The 17,442-nt window shown below is 30.7% G+C and overlaps 1 protein-coding gene across 1 annotated transcript; it reads right to left on the bottom strand.

Annotated features, from left to right (window-relative positions):
* Positions 1-2,284: 2,284 nt before the first annotated feature.
* Positions 2,285-7,272, bottom strand: LOC142633924 (inositol oxygenase 1-like). The gene is made up of 11 exons (XM_075808185.1): positions 7,023-7,272; positions 6,570-6,672; positions 4,509-4,590; positions 4,196-4,400; positions 3,625-3,684; positions 3,438-3,490; positions 3,182-3,304; positions 2,999-3,068; positions 2,815-2,893; positions 2,639-2,720; positions 2,285-2,557 (listed from the first exon to the last, which is right to left on the bottom strand). The coding sequence occupies exons 1-11, from the start codon at positions 7,051-7,053 to the stop codon at positions 2,531-2,533; spliced, it is 915 nt and encodes a 304-aa protein (XP_075664300.1). The 5' UTR covers positions 7,054-7,272; the 3' UTR covers positions 2,285-2,530.
* Between the last annotated feature and the right edge of the window lie 10,170 nt (positions 7,273-17,442).

The following is a 17,442-nucleotide window of genomic DNA, read 5'->3' as shown; positions in this document are numbered from 1 at the left end:
ATGGAATTATTGTTATGACAATATTACTATTAGACCTCTATTTTAAAATAAATGGTTGAATATATAGGAGTATTTTGGGCGTTTTGGTAAAAAAATCATTAAGTATCCGTTTGGATACTGATGAATGCATCCAACATCAACATTTTTTTTTTTTCAAGAAGTGCATTTCTGGCTTTTCCAGTGGGTCCTATGCACTATTTACGGGACCCACAAACTTCTTTTTTCAACAAAACTTTCATTAAAAATAGGTCCTATGACACTATTTACATAATTAAAAAATTATTTTGCTACAGTGTTTTCAGTTTTCAGCAAAATAAGCAGTATCAAAACACATCCTAAATCTAATTCCATTCCCTTCAACTCCTTCAAATTTCGGAGGAATGAAAATTTGAGGTTTTAAGGGAACAAAGAGGAATGAGTATTCCTTCTTATCCATTCAATTTCCTCCCACTTAAACTCGCAAACAAAGGAATGAACTTTCCATTCCTTACATTAAAACTCTTAAAGAAGGGAATGAAAGAATATTCTAAAATTATTATTTTCATTTATTTCTATTCCATTCTATTCCCTTCTCCCAAATGAGGCCTAAGACACCAGATAATCTTGCTTTAAATGAACTCGATGCATCATACGCTACCTGATAGCCATATTGAAGGAACAAACTCAATAGTGTCATTTAGATGCCAATAGTCATGCCAAGGGAGATAGTTCCACCTAAACGTACCATGAACTTGATGACTGGCCTTGTTATTTCTTTTGATTTCAAAATCTTCCTCAAAGATCAAGTGCAATCTTGGGGAATAGTAACTACCCCAAAGACTCCTTCCTTTAAGAAGATTCTAGTGAACCCGTGTCATATTGAGCTTGTATGAGCAAATAAATTCCAAAAAAAAATCCCATAATAGCAGCCTTATTCTACTCCTCTAATCTTCTCCTAAACCACCTTATATTTTGGTTTTCGTATTAGATCCATTTTATTTTTGCCCCAAATGCTGAATGGTTAGATCCATTCCACAAAAACCCCCTGAGCTTTTGTTCCGCAATCTTAACAACCTTTTTTGGAAGGATGAAGATTATGGTTTAGTACACTTAAAGGCTAAATAAGATTTACTTAATCAATTACAACCTTCCAGCATAGGGCAGAGAGTTAGAAGACCATGAATTAACTATTGCTATAATCTTATTTTTAAGAGGACTGCATTCTTTTTCAATGAGCTTGCTAAATATGAGAGGCACTCTAAGCTAGGTAACTGGAAATTTTCCTTCTTTGAATTGGAGCATGTCAGGAATCTATTGCTAAACAACTCACTCTTGGAACTTGGAAGCATTGGCTTATAAGCCAAAAAAATTTTTGAAATCTTCTAAGGCCTTTTTCACCACTACTACAGACTAGATAGTATATTAGCAAATTTGTGGGAACACCAATAGCTAACAAGCAGTGAAGTATAGAGTAACAGAATCGCATGCTTTCATTATATCAATTTTCAAGGTACACCTAGGCTGCCTCTATTCTTATGATAGTTCTTCACTATTTCCTGCATTAGTAGCACTCTTTTCTGTTATATTTCTTCCTTGATAAAGGCAGATTGATGCTTGCCAATCACGTCATTCAAAGAAGGTTTCAATTTTTTGGCTGAGATGGTAGTAATGCACTTATAAATTATATTACAGAATACAGTGAGATATAAGAGGGAACTCAGCCAGATGCTTTAGCACCATCCATACAAAATATAGCATTTCTTATATATTCAAGAGTAGAAACTTTAGCTTGCATGGCAAATTTCAACTCCTCTATTATTTGGCTAGAAAACAACTCATGAACTATTCCCTCCTCATTAAGCTTGATGTTTGATGCTCTAAATGCTTATAGAACTCTACAGTCCTACTTCTTGCAAAAATTCAAGATCAGTAAAATTGTTGCCATAACTGCCAAGTAGACATTCGACTATGCTTATAGAAATTTTCCTCAACTTGGAAAAGGGACTAATATATGGAAGAAAGAGGTTTTATGGTCATCTAGATTCAGCTTGTTTATCGAAACTTTCCAGAACTTAGACAGGTACTAATAAAAGTGCAGACAATCCATTTCCCTCGTCAATAGTCTTGAATCATCAGAATTTTTTGGAAAATACAATTCCAAACTAACTTGAGTGACATCTTAGTATTCTTCAAAGATGAGCAAAGACAGTCTTTTATCTTTCTCCTTTAAAGCCCTTTTAAGAGCTCTTAGCTTGGTGAATAGCTTAAACATGGGAACACATTTCACATCAATATTCCAGACATCTTTGAGCCAGACAAGAAAATTTTTTATGCGCATTTATTAATACAATATTCTCAAAAGAGATTATTAAAAGGCAATACAAGTAGAACTGCACAGAGCACAACTATCGCCTTCTATTAATACAACATATTAATTACCAAACAGAGGAAATATACATCTCGAAAAGTACTATGATCTCTTCTTCAATCAGTGGCTTGAAGCTAATCACTCTCATCCATTGACTCATCAAACTTCAAAGCTCTCAACTTTTCACCATTTTAGCTTCGCAGGGAAGTACTGTAACAAGAAAACACAGAACAAATAAGAAACCAATAATTGAGGTGATAAAGAAACCTGTAATCTTGAAATGGTGCTCACCTTTTCAATCAGAGAGAGATAGTATGGCTTGACCTTCTCAACATCAATTCGAACTTTGCTCTTGCTATAAAGGTCATATTTGCTACATTAAAAGAACAAGAAAAGAGAAATTGACATTTAGTATTTAGAATTTAAGGAGAAAGTGACAATCATTCAACAGCCAAATATAGTCTTACTTGAATATTTGAAGCCATTTCAGATTCTCAACATCCTCCTCATTCATTAAGTGCTTATATGCCCCTGATCTATGCAAGGCTGCAATATCAAATATTCCATTAGATCATTTAATAAGAAAAAAGGGCATATTTGATGTAAATGGGGAGCTTATACTTATAGCATTTGTCTATTTTTCCTACTTACCATAGAATGAGTGGTATCTGATGATGAAAAGACCTGCTGAAGGTAGTGTAGACTTATTTTCCTTGGCTACCTAACAATGATATACCAAAGTTACAGATTCTATTATTCTAGTTTATGAACAATACATTAAATTTCATGTATATAATGAAATTTGAACTAGTTTTTTAGGGTTCAAAGATGTACCAAATACATGTAGTCATCGTGTCCCCATGACATCATTACATTGTTGAGTCCACATCCCCCAGAGTAAACTCCATATTTAGTATTGTAAGCAGGATTGTAGTGGTCTGGATTTTCCTTGAAATACTGTGGTCAGGATGTAACATTAGGTTAGATGTTTGAACTTTGATCCACCGAAGACTAGAATGTTTCATAAATTTTAAGTCAAATGCTTTGTAACTATGTATCTCTTGAGGGTAAAATTTGTGGAAAAAGCTACCTTGTGATGGACAACTGATTCATCATAAGCGCAGCCAACTGGGAATGTGTCCCCTGCATAACGAATTTGAGATTGTGTAACTAAGATAGGCAAATGGTATGGTATTCTATTTTCTTAGTATCAAAAATTGCTGTTCACCAAAAAAAAAAAAGTATCATAAATTGCTATAGTCAAACGCAATACTCACCAACAACAGCCCATTGTGGAAGTTCCCCAAAGCTAGGAAGAAGAAGCACCTTTCCAAGATCTAAAACACAAGCAGGAACCAAATTAGATGATAGCTCCTTTTATTCACTCTAAATAACAGCAATAACAACCGAGCCTAAGTTCCAGAATTCTTAAAGCAGCTATGGATGCTCAATAGAGTTGGCAACCTATATTCATTTCCACCATTCATAGTGTGAAATAAACAACAATGGTGATCTATTAAATATGAAAGTTGCCCAAGAACCCCAAACCAAAGGCATTCCTAACTCTTAGCTTAAGTAGATGAATAAATTTCAAGTCAGTCCTGGTCATGAATAAGTCTTACTTCATCAAAAAAGGAAACATTTTTACCAAGGGTATTATAGTTGCTTACCAAAAACTGAACTGCACCTACCATGGTAATATTTATTTCTAGCTTTCTTTTTTTTTTTTTTTGTGATTTGAATATTTAATTATTTAATTATTTTGAGGATAAATAACGATGTATCATATGTGGTCCTAAGCTATATATGTAACATAAACCGAAATGTCTAACATAGCAGGATAAATACCATGGATAAGGCCAGTGAGGTGTAGCCAATCTTCATCAGGATAGTCCCTTCTAATGGCTTCAGCGGTTTGCAACAAATGCTCAATTTGGGGCTCGTCCAAGTCCGGGTCACTCTCGTCAACAACTTCATTAAGAAGTTCACAACATTCCCATATGCTCATTTCCACCCTGTCCAATTTTCCATACTGTTCTCTCATCTTCTTAACCTGTAGTAACATGATTACTTATAAACACAATGTTTATACAAATTTCAATTCCTCAGAAAGTTGTGACATGGGCATGAAGTAAATGTAATGCAAGGGTAAGTTGCATACAAAGTCATAAGTCTGGTGAATGTGATTGGTATGGTAGAAGTTCTCCACGCCCTGCTGTCTCTCACTTTCAGCATCATAGTCCCTGTATTGCATTTTGTGTACAAGATTAGAACCACATTAAACATTAACCAAAAATAATGAAATTTCTAAGATAAAGACTACTGTTAATAGGCAAAAGGGTGATTATATAACTCATTCACTCAATTTCAATAAAATAAAAAAAATTTTAAAAAAAAACCTTGTTCATTCAAAAATAAAAATAATAGATCACATGACATGCACATGAGCACCACTATTGCCTAGACCTAAAGCCTGATGTGAATCATGTGATGACAGCTGACGTTAATTGGGTTTTGTCCTACTCTTAGGATGGAAATGACAAGGATTGAAATTAGGCCACGAAAAATAATTCATTATGTTTCGGTTTTTCATTTTATATAATTAGGAAATTATGACCTCTTTGGTTGATAAATTCAATAAATTTAGTGACAATTTCATAACTAGCTAATTTAAATAATGGACACTTTCCACTAGTGATTATATAGGCTCACTATTTTTTAAATTTGGATTATATATCTAGTGATTACACAAGTAATTGGGTGTGTTCCCGTAGTATTGTTACAATAAATTAGGATGCATCAAAATTATGAACTCAAGGTCTTATTTTTATTTTTAAAAATTTTTCTGGTAAGTTAGCCAATTACTAAGAAAAAGGTAGAACCATAAATACTATCCAAAATAGTGAAGGGTGCTTGATGATATTCCATTCCTTGAAAACCAGTGAATACTAGAGCCAGTGAAACGGTAGCTACTAGAGTATAAACTGCCCATTTTTCCTTCCCCGCAAGTATAACATGATGAGCCCAAGTTATGGCAGTTAAGAAAATGGATAAGTATCTAGTAGTTTTTGAACTATTATGAGAGAAGAAAGTTATTGAGTTCTTCAACAGAAATCGACACAAAATTTTTCCAAAAAGGACCCAAAAAAAATGAAGGATTTTTTAATAAAAATTTTAAATTTAGATTATATATCTTTTTCTTTTTGTGTTGAAGTAACAGAGAGGATAAGCATGACACTAGAGTCCAAGGCTTAACACTACAGGCTTAAAGCTTATGGCCAGGGCCCAGGCTTGAAACTGGTCTTATACAGTTATACTATCTCAAAAGGCCTTATGGACCAAATCAGAGAAAGAATACAGGCCCAGATTTGGATCATAACAATTACCATAACTTTTGACAACATCATAAATTTCAACAATTTTCACAAAAAATGAGAGAGACAAGATCAAGAAGAACAATCATAATAATAACTGAAAAAATAAAATAAAATAATAGCAACTGCTGATCCACTCCCTACATGATCTACATTTTTTTTAAGTCTTCGGATCATGTATCTTAATCTAACTCACTGATCATTCCTGCTACTTTATTGTCAAAACACAATGGAAAATTTCACCGTCAATCAAGATTTGAATATCATATTTTGGGAATTTCAAACTATCAAAATAACAAAATAAGTGAATAGAGATCACGAGAAACCTAGGACTAGGAGAAAAGTAAATGTGCTTATTATATTTGCCAGAAAATATGAATATCCCTTTTATATTTTGAGCCCACACCAAGTCCTAAGTCCCATACCCTTATCCATTTTTTTTTTTTAAATCTCAAGCCCCCAATAATTAATTGGCTTGGCTTTCAAACAGAAGATTAAAGTGCTGCTCGGCCTATTTGAGTTCAATAATGAAGCCTATCATTTAAGTCCATATCAAAGTTCTGTGCTGAATGATAAGATAAGAGCAACCACTGCTTTTGACCTTAGCCTAAGAGCCATGATACGTATTCTCACAAACCTATGTCCAACACAATATTTAGATAGTTTTGCTCATAGACATGATCTATATGCAGATCACAGATAATTTATAGAATACTTTCATATTCAGTGATTATATATATTTTTCTATAGACCTCGAGGCCCAATAGGCTAGAAATTTGCAGTTCCAGTTTTTTGTTTTGTGGGGTTTAAAAAAAAAAAACAATAAAATTAATGCAAAAGGAGCAAACCTAAAGGTGTGGCCAAATGAATTGATCTGTGGAACAACAAATCCACCATCCAACACCAATTCTTTTTCATCAACATGGACCTTCGTTTCCTCAGCCTCAACTCCTGTGTGATTTAACCAAAGTCAATTTTAAACAGTGTGTGGAAATTATAGATGGGTTTCTATTTAAACATAACCAGTCAATTTTATTTTGATAAAATCATGGCCTACCCAGATATCAAAATTTTAACTAAAATACCAAGAAAAGTAAAGAATTCTTTTCAACAAAAATAAAGAATGTAGTGTAGGATTTATTTTAAAAAAATTAAAAGAACTATAAAGGAAGAAAATTTTCAAAGCCTATTTAGAAAAGTAAACTAAACTCAGAATTTAAATATTAAAAAAAAAAAAAAAAGATGAACAGTGAGATTATAAACAGGAAGCAGTGAAAAAAAAAAAGTAAGAAAAAATTTACCAAATTCAGGCTGCTCAATAAGAATAGTCATCCTGACTCAAAAATAAAGCAAAGCAAAGCAAAAATGAGAGAAATCTAAGAGATAAGATTTAAGAGTATGAGTTTTGGTGGCATTGTGGGTGTGATAAGAGGTTGGTATTTATAATTGGCCGGAGAGTCCTTCCCTGAGAATTGGAATGTCCCGAGTCCTTACCTGAAAATTTAAATTCCTTTCTTTTTTTATTTCTTTTTTTTATTAATTCCAATATATATCAGATAATGTATGATAAATGTTATCTTATAACAAAGTTAAATGAGAAAGTTAGACAAAGTTGGAAACAGAAGGGACTCCCATGCAAGTTGGCAACGGACGGACACAAAAAGGGAGATATTTTCCTATAAAAAAAAAAAAAAAAAAAAAAAAAGGAGATATTGTGTGTGTGTAAATTTGATTGAAAATTTTTATATATTTATTTTAGTATAAGAGCTTATTTTGTTTCTACTTTTAACAATTATTTATCAAAAACTATATTATCTATTATAATCTATTTTATTAAAATATTTATTTATATGATAAATACAAAATAAATAATGTTAGTATGAATTTAAACACAATTTTACAAATTTTACCCATCTTTAACTTGACTAATGTGAGTAATTTTGGAACATAAATTTGTAAAATTGAGCTTTTTTATATTATTTTATGCAAATACTCTAAGTGTAAGTGTGATTAAGAGAAAAAATTTAAATAAATTTTATAATCATAATATTTTTACAATAATTATACAACAAAATCTACATAAGTTGCAGTTTTTCATCTAAGCTTTGTTGTAAACAATTGTTGTGTCGGTACCCGGCAGTACTAAAAGATTTTTTTTTCATGTAAGTGTCTCGTTAGTCAGCTAATCGTTTTTGTTTCTTTGATAATTATAATCTTTAAGGGGCCCATTTGAGCAACCTTTTCGTCATTTCTGAGTCAGCATAGAGTTGGACATCACAATCTCATACTATTTGAGTAGGTTCCCCACCTGACGTGTCATCTAGTCAAGATGGGTACCTACATTTATTGTTTTTATCAGGAACTTTTATTTTTGTTTTTTTGATAACCTATCAGGTTTTTTTTTTCTTTTTTTCTTTTTTTTCAAAGAGAGTTTTACCGTTTATGAAAACTGCTCTTCATAATAATTTTTTTATCATCAAATTAAAATATTAATCGTTTTTAGTATAGGCAGAGATTAAGAGTCCATTTGGATACAGTTGAAAATTAAAAAATAAAAATTGAAAATACTGTAGCAAAATAATTTTTAAATGTGTAAAAAGTATTGCAAGACCTATTTTTAATAAAAAGTTACTAAAAAAGAGCATGAAAAGTACGCGCACAAGTGTTTTATCCCCTACAGCAAAAACGAAAAAAAAAAAAAAAAAAAAAAAAAAAAAAAAAAAAAATCCACGTTTAGCGCAATCTAAACCCACCCTAAATCTCAAATCTCAAATCCCTTATTCAACCATCAAACTTTACACTTTTTTTTTTTTTTTTTGGTGATAATCTATCTGACACTGATTTGTTATTTTCATTTTCTACTGTTATTTTTTTTTCCCCCCCTACCGCCAAGCCACTTTGTTAGTTAACCACTACTACGGGCATGAGCGTGCCACGTGTCATGATCTTGGCACAGAACCTACGTTAACTGTTGACACGTGTGGAAGAATTCTACACGTGTTTAGGTAAAATGTATTTTACGGTAGTAAAATTAATTTTGATATTTAATTAGGTGTGAAAATTCGAAAACCGACTCTTACAAGATTTTATATATGGAGACCAAAGCCAAGAGATATGGGTATGTTCAAGACTTTCATAGCCTTGAAAAAAGAAATTCAATTTTTAAAGCCAATATGACTGTCCTATATAGAACATGATCAAGAGTGACATAAATTAAAGCACCATAAGAGATGAGGATTGAAAATGTGATAGGCTTCTCTAAGAAGTGTGACATTAAAGATGAAGGAGTTTGAACTTTGAATATGAGTCCTATCCATTAAAGGAACAAGTTTGAAAATTTTAGCTTGATAAGATAAGTTTAATACTTTGACCTACTTCTAATTACCAAACAAACAAAAGAAAATAAAAAGATAAAGCCTGCAAGAAAATCAGATAGACTTTTCTTTGGTGAATAATTTATTCAACTAAGCCTTTGTTATTAATCTTCTTAAAAAAAAAAAAAAAAAAAAAAAAGCTTTATTCAACTATGAAGTATAAACATTACTAGAAGTCGATGACTAATAATAATATATCCATAAAGTTAACCTATATAATTTTTGTCATAACTTTTTTCTACAACTTTTTCAACAAGTTATTGAAAAAAAATAAGACAGAATTTTGTGTAGCTAAATTTATTGATATTTTCATAACTATTTCTTCTTCTTTTTCACCAAACATGTGTAATGTTTTGCTTAAAATGCATTTCACATTTTTTAAGTTGGAATCATTTCTAAATCAATTGTTCATTTGATCTCACTTGATTATTACAATTCAAGCATCAATCTCCGTTCTCAGCAATGATCCATCACATTTTCGTCATTAACTCACTTTAAAAAAAAATAACATTGTATTTTTTTTTCCCTTTTTTTTTTTTCAAAATTACATCACTTGTTGGGTGGATTAACAACAGAACTCCAAACTATGTTAACAGAAGAAATAAGTTAATATTTTTATAATACAAATGATTGAGATTTTTAAGTTTTATAACTAAGAAAGATTTAGGAAGAATCTCAAATTTAAACAATGTATATAGTATCTAAATTTATTGTTTTTAAATCTGAATATAGTTGTCAAAACTTTGGAGGATGTGACACCATTGAAAAGTGAAAAATGAAGCTAAAAAACTGAGTGATATTAGGATGTTAAAAATTTCGATTAAAAAAATGTTACAAATTTTTTTATTTAAGAATTATATACAAACTGATGTGTTATCAATAACAATAAATTAATCTAAATATTCATTAATTAGGTTGTTTAAGTTTACTAATCACATTCATTATTATCATGTATGATATAAACATATTTTGTAATAAATTTAGTAATTTCTTTTTTTTTTTTTTAAACTGCCGACAATAAAAAAAATTGTGTTGCCAATTGAAAGTTACAAGTGCAATAACTACCACCACCCATAACCATAAGCCAAAAGAAGAGTACCAATTAACAGGGATGAAGTATTTGACTATTTGTCTCCTCATTGCTGTAAGAGAAGTTGTAATATCTCAAACAAGGATGCAGTCTTTCTCAATATCATGAAACATATCAAGAAAGATGATTGTAATGTAATTTACTCACAAAGCTACTAGCTTTCACTTCACCCGATCAAAATCTCTCATTTTAATAGTGGAAATTTTAACATATTAAACTCAACTTTGTTCACAAGTCTTTCCCTATATCATGAAACATCAAAATCACTTAGGGGTAAAAAGTACGTACGTTGCTGTCAAAGTTGTTAATGACACAAAAGTTTTCTGCTCGAAAGTTATATCACATTTGTCGTGATAGAAAGAGAATAGTAGGATTTTTTTGATAGCAAGACTCTCGCCATCAAAAAAATCCCACTATTCTCTCTTGCTGCAAGAGAGAATAGTGGGATTGGAGTTGGAAAAACCATCTATAGGGTATAGTGAAAAATTCTATGTCGATCCCAATGATTTTTATTTAAAATGTCATTTTAAATTTTTTTTTATACAAGATAAAAATTCAACTTTACCATAATCTAAATGTATATATGTGTAAAGTTCTTTTTTGGAAATTCAAATCTCAACCCTTACCCTCTATACCTCATAAGCACTTATACTTGTAAAGTGGTTATCGTGCTAAAAATGCACAATATTTTTTAAAAAAATATCTTGATATCAATCAAAAACTTCGATTTGAAGTTTGACCTCCCAAAAATAACTTTACGTGGATTAATTGATCAAGGTATTATCTACTCCAAACATATGTCTTCAAAAACTACTCACCAATTTTATTTTATTTTAAATCATAAAGACAAAATAAAGTACTGATACACAAAAAGATACATTCCAAAGCACAGCTAAAGTCTTAGATCAACTCCACCAAAAAAATATATCATGTATCTGATACATGTATTCACCTTCTCATATGGGGGTAGGTTCCACATGTGTGGAGTCCACCCCCAGGTGAGAGGGTGTATACATGTAATACCACCTCCAACTCCACAACCTCTAATAATTCTATTAGAATCTTCTTATTTGAATCAAGCAATGCAGTGAACTACAAAGCTTCATTCAAATCCAAAAATGACCATGGGTTGGGTATAAACGCAAACCAAACCTAACTCATTTACCTTACCCATATTGTTTACTTACAAATACTCATATTGATTTTTTTTTTTTTTCATATTTTATAAATTTGTTTTAATTTCCATCTCGGTAATTAAAGTGTCAATAGTTCAGAGGTAATTATAACTCAAAATTGCCAAAATCGCTTTAAAAACAAGACTGAAAGATGACATTTGCTCAATGTTTTGACCATACCTTTTAATCCACAAAGAATTTTTAAGTCAGGTTTGTTTCATTAGAAATTAGACAAAACAACGTTGAAAAATGACATTTACTCACTATTTTGACCATGACTTTTAATCCACAAAGAATATTTAAGTCAGGTTTGTTTCATTGGAAAGCAGACATCCTGGGCTTCAATTGGAACATACATGTTGTGTAATTTGGATTTAAAATGAGTGAGTTATGGCCGTTTGAAGTCATGTTTGGAACCAGGCCCGGGCATGCTCAACCGTGCATGTGTTCACGTGGTGTGTTCCAGAACCTTAGAACTTCTGTTTTGGTCCCCTAAAACGTAATTTTTTTTATGAGGGTTGTCCCCTATACCCTTAGGAACGTCCCAAACCCTCCAAAATACCCCTAAAACCTAGTTTACACGTATCAATACTCACCTTAGTTCATCTTTTCTCAAAATAGATACAACCCTTTAGCATGTTTTTTATTGATTCAAAACCACCCTCTAGTAGTTAATTTAGGCAAAAAGTTTGTTCTTAATTTTTTTTAAACATTTTTCAAAATAAGTTGTTATTGAGTTGTGATTACTAAATTCTATTGTTTCCTCTTGATTATCTCTACTCTCTTAATCTAATTTTTGTGTTGTAGGTGCTAAGTGGTCCGTTAAATAATTCAAAATCAGTGGTCCTTAAGCGAGGTATGGCATCTATCTTATGACGTACTCCTTTTCTTAATATGATCCACATGAATCTTGCGATATAGTTTGCTTATGTGCTTATATTTAACTTGTTTGTTTTCTTTTATATGTATTAATCTGATCATATGATTTAATCTAGTATTTCTTGTGTTTCCCATAGTTTATGCCTCTATATTTCAAGTTGGTTTATTCTAAACATGTAGAACTGTTCACATGTGGTTTCCCTGATGATTTTGATCTTTGTTTGATGTCATAACATGATTATAGATTAGTTATATTTGGCTCTCAGTTTAGTTTAGGGTTTCTAACATTTTTCTTTAGTTTTTGTATTAAGTTCTTTGATCGGATTCAATAACCTAGAATTAAAATAAAATAAATTAAAAAAAATTTAAAAAAAAAAACTTCTTTTAATCAAATCTATTTGCCTTTTTACATGTTGTATATTCTGTTTAACCATGTTTTAGGTTAATTAATTGTTTCCTTTATTGTATTTAGAGAACTTTGATATAATGTGTTTTCTTTTGAATTTATTTGTTTAACGTAATCTTTCCTTGCATGTTTAGTTTAATTGTTAGTTTTCCTTTTTAATAATGTCTGTTTGATTTGTAATTTAATATGTTTCCTTCTTTGTTTTAATATGTTTCCTTTCATGTATGAAGCGATCTTTAACATATTGTGTGTATTATTTAATTTGGTGGATGATATATTTTTAGTTTAAGAATTTGGATTTTTAATAAACTCTTTATTTAAACATGGTTTATCAACACATAATAATGTCCAGTTCACAAGTTAAGTGGTCATGTTGTGTGTGTTATTTAATTCGGTACATGATGTATGTTTAGGTTATGGATTAATTAGGGTTGTTTAGTAAACTCTTCATTTAAACATGGCCTATCAACACATTATGGAGGCTGGTCCACAAGGTGGGCAGTCTTAAGCACCTAACACCTTCCCAAGTTATGCCTAAATTCTGAGCCCATAGTCTAGTATGTAGACTTATGCATGTAAGTGGCTCAAAAGGACTAATTTGGTTCCTGGACCTAAACTAGGTGATGACTCCCAAATCTTCACTTTCGGTCCACTTGGCTGAGGTGTACTTCCCAATTTCCCATTAGGTGCATGAACCACGCATAAGTAGTGCGAGATGCTGTGCTCACACCTATTAAAGGAATTTAAAAGTGAGTGCTGATAACATCTTTTATGGGAAGAGTTTTGTTTTTATCTTTTGGTTTTAACATAAGAGAGATTTTTAAATAAATAAAAAATCCTAGTATGGTCTTCTTTCCTTTCAGTTTCTTAGCTACGAATATTCTTATATATCCTATAGTAAGAGTGATCAATATCAATGAAGGTTGCTTCGAGCGGGCATCAATCCTATCCCTAGAGGGAAAGCATACTTAGATCAGTAGAAGAAGAAAGAGGGGAGTTGGCAAATAACATTTCATTTCCTATTTTACAGGTTTAGTCATTTGTCTTAGCCAAACCTAGGAAAGAGATAGCCTTAGCTCTTTGAGGAATAAAATTGAAGTTTTTTACCTTTTTCTATTTTTTGTTCTTTAGGGAATTGATCAATCAAATTGGACATATAATTGTAAACAATTGAAAATTATTAGGTTTCAAATCTACATTTGCTTTCACATTCCCCTATATTTCTCATTTAGAACAACGAGAAACCTGTGATTTTGAGTGACAACTATAATTACGATTTTGATATTAAAGTCGAACATTATGGACTTGAGGGTTTTTTAAAGGCCGTGATTGACTATGTGTATTTAGGATGTTGATGTAGGAAATCCATAAGTGTATTTTGTTTTAGAATAAAGAAAGAGAAAGACACATTCTTTATCAACTTTTATTTTACAATATTCCTCCAAAGTTGTGTTTTTATTGTTCATTACTTAAACTGAACAATTATGATTAATGTGTATGCAATTTATAATTATTGTTTTTTATGATAAACTCAATACTAACAAACTTATTTAAAAATTATGCTATAATATATGCATAATATTCTTCAAAACTTTCTTACACAAAACATTACAACATTATCCGTTCATCACATGGGCAACTTATTATTTATTAGTAATTGAGAGACATTTAACTAAGCTTTTATACTAGTCCTCCACGTCTAGTAGATCATATTCAAAGAATAAAATGTAATATCTTTTCCAGCTTATGTGGATGGATAGTATAAAAGCTGAACTGCGTAAATTAAATGGGAAAAAGTATAACTTTTCTACATCTTAATAAACAAATAAAAATCACTAATTATAATTATAATAATAATAAAGGATGGAATTTTTGTTTTTGATCCTTACTAAATATAACCAAGTTATTCAGTGGGAGAAAAAAAAAAAACGTAAGTATATCCTGCTCAAGGTTTAATGGTTTTAAGTTCGTAAAGAGATCAAACAAAGTTGCTGCGGAAGTACTTGCATTTGCATGTATGTGTGCGTGTCTGAGAAACAAAGAGATGGCAATATATGGGTGTGAATGAAACTGTGAGTCTGTGAATATAATATCTATCTTGACACATGTAAATGTAAGGTCATTTTCATGCCAGCTGTTTCTTGCTAGTGTATAGTGTACATTTCTTTCCTCTCCTAATAATCCACTGCATAGAGTTGCACATATTAGCTGGAACCCATGGCAGCTGTTGCTACATATTCGATATTCTTACCAATAAGATTCACAATTCTTTAAAAAAATTTGTTTTCACAACTGTTAAGTTAGTATTGCTGTGTGATTGATGCTAAAAAAGATAGTTGTCAATGGTATACTACGGAACATATAGAAGAAAAAAATGCTAAAAGTTTGGTGTCTTATACTTAACATATCACTTTTTTTTTTTTCTTTCAGCAAATTAGGCACAATATCATGTTGTTTTCATGACCAAGTCAGCGAGAATGGATAATATTGTAAGTTTTTAGACCCCAAACACACAATGTTTAACCTAATTTTATTGCCAAGTTGATACTTAAGTCAATTATATAAATTTAGGTTAAACATTCATCACACATATCTTACAATGAAAAAGTAAAAAGATAAAGATATAATTACCCAAAAAAACCAATGAAACAAACCAGTTTCAATGTAAAAAAATCTAGCAGGATCAATCCCAAGAAGAACAATTCACTGTATCAAATAAAAGTTTACAGTTAAGAATATTTAATTCATAACTTAACTATGATTACCAAATCTAGTTCTAAAACCCTTAAGACTTTTTGATACATGAACCTCTTGTTCACACCTTTGATCTTCTATACACTTGATAACTGAAGCTTTGGCTACAACTTCGTTCCACTGGTACTTGTAGTATAGGAATGATTTCTGACAAATATGCTAAAAGAGTAGAAGACACAAAACCTCACAGATCTCAAAATAGTACGTGATATAGGGTTTTTCTTATATACCAAGTAAGTCTAAATTGAAACGCTAAATGTTTGACGGGCTAACGGGCTTAAAAAAAAAATTCTGCAAATCGCATCTTGATTTGTCAAGCTTTTCTCTTGATTGATCAATCTCTTAAGCTTTTCACTTCCTAAACCTGTAGCTTGTACGTTCTTGATTTCTGACTTGTAGCACTTTGAGCAATGTCTAATACACTACATCGACCCTAAGATCTATTCCTAAACAAGTTTATGTACACGGTTTGCCAACAAAAAAATCATTTAGAGCCTAAACATTTACACCTAAATATTTAGAACCTCACAAATATAAATGTATAGCACCCTCAAAAGGATAAAGTTTGACTATAACTCTATTAAATATCTTTTTATAGGATGTATGACACCCTCAAAAGGACAAAGTTTGACTATAACTCTATTAAATATCTTTTTATAGGATGTGAATTTAGACAAATTCATCATTAGATTATATTTTCTTCTTATATTTTCGATACTTGCAAAATTTTAAAAAGATCAAAGATAAATAGTTGTGTTACCAATCAAATGTTTAAATTAAAAATTTTTATAGTATAAATCAAACAGTATATAATATCTAGTTGACACGAAATTTGATATATGTACTAAGAACATAAAAAACATACAATCTAACATTAGATTTTCAAAAATATGTAGTCAAGTTATTTTTTTTTTAATGAGAGTTGTAGTCATTAGCTACAAGAGTTGTAATGTGAGCATTTGTCAAAGCATTGATAATTTTGAAACATCATCATTATTCTTCGTATTATTATGATTTTATATTACATAATTAAATTTTGTATAATTTCATGGAAATACTAAAAAATGTTTGATTTATCATAAACCTAATATGCACGAGGTAAGTATCTAAAACGAAAGTTTATGTACCAAATTAGTCCTCACCATAATGTCTTATACTATAATTGCATTTGAAAAGATCCAATAAAAAAATTAAAAGCAAGAAAGAATACATGTAACTTCACCTCTTATTAGTTAAGAAAGGAAAAGGAAAAGAATCATAACAGTTTTGGTGTTTTCTTAAAAATATATGGAGCTGTTGGCCAAAGATTATATATTTATAATAAAATAGGTGATCCAGTTTGATAGGTCTGTATTTATAAATCCCATACCTCAGGTGAAATTGACTAGTGCACCAAATCTATTATAACATAGATCTTTCATTCATATATGGATCCCACCTATAAGTTTTTTACTTCAAGACTATTTCTTTTATGAGAGAACTATAGTATTCTCGAAGCACAATATATATAATTTCTACATCATATGATAAAAAAAACTGTAAAAACAAAAGCATATTCTGTGTTTGGGTTTATTCTTTGTGGACAGGACAAGAAATAACTAGCTGTAGTTCATTGATCAATAAAATATTAAAAACTGAGGATAGGAGTTAGTAAGCTTAATGACTAAGTAGGCCTATCACAAATGAAACGAGTGCTAACAGAGTGTTTTTTTTTTTTTTTTGGCTGAATGCTAACAGAGTGTAGTTGTGATCAAAAGTTGAAGAGCTCTCATAGCTCGATAACCAAACTCCTTCAAAACTTGATATAGGCACTAGAGAAACAGTTAATCTCACTCTAGAAAAACCTATATATAACACCACAAGTCAGAAAATATTGGAGGAATGTTCAGTGTTTACAAGAAACAGTGATTTATATATATGTTCCTATTTTGAACTCAAGAAACCAAAAAACTAACAGAATTCTAGGAAGTAATAAGTTATTTATCTTGCAAGCCAAATCCAAAAGAATCATTCAAAGAAAAAACTTCAAAAGTTTGTTTTGTA

The sequence above is a fragment of the Castanea sativa genome, chromosome 5 (assembly GCF_040712315.1).
Source record: "Castanea sativa cultivar Marrone di Chiusa Pesio chromosome 5, ASM4071231v1".
Classification (NCBI taxonomy): domain Eukaryota; kingdom Viridiplantae; phylum Streptophyta; class Magnoliopsida; order Fagales; family Fagaceae; genus Castanea; species Castanea sativa.
The sequence above is the reverse complement of the archived record's forward strand: the minus strand, read 5'-3'. Positions and strand labels throughout refer to the sequence as shown.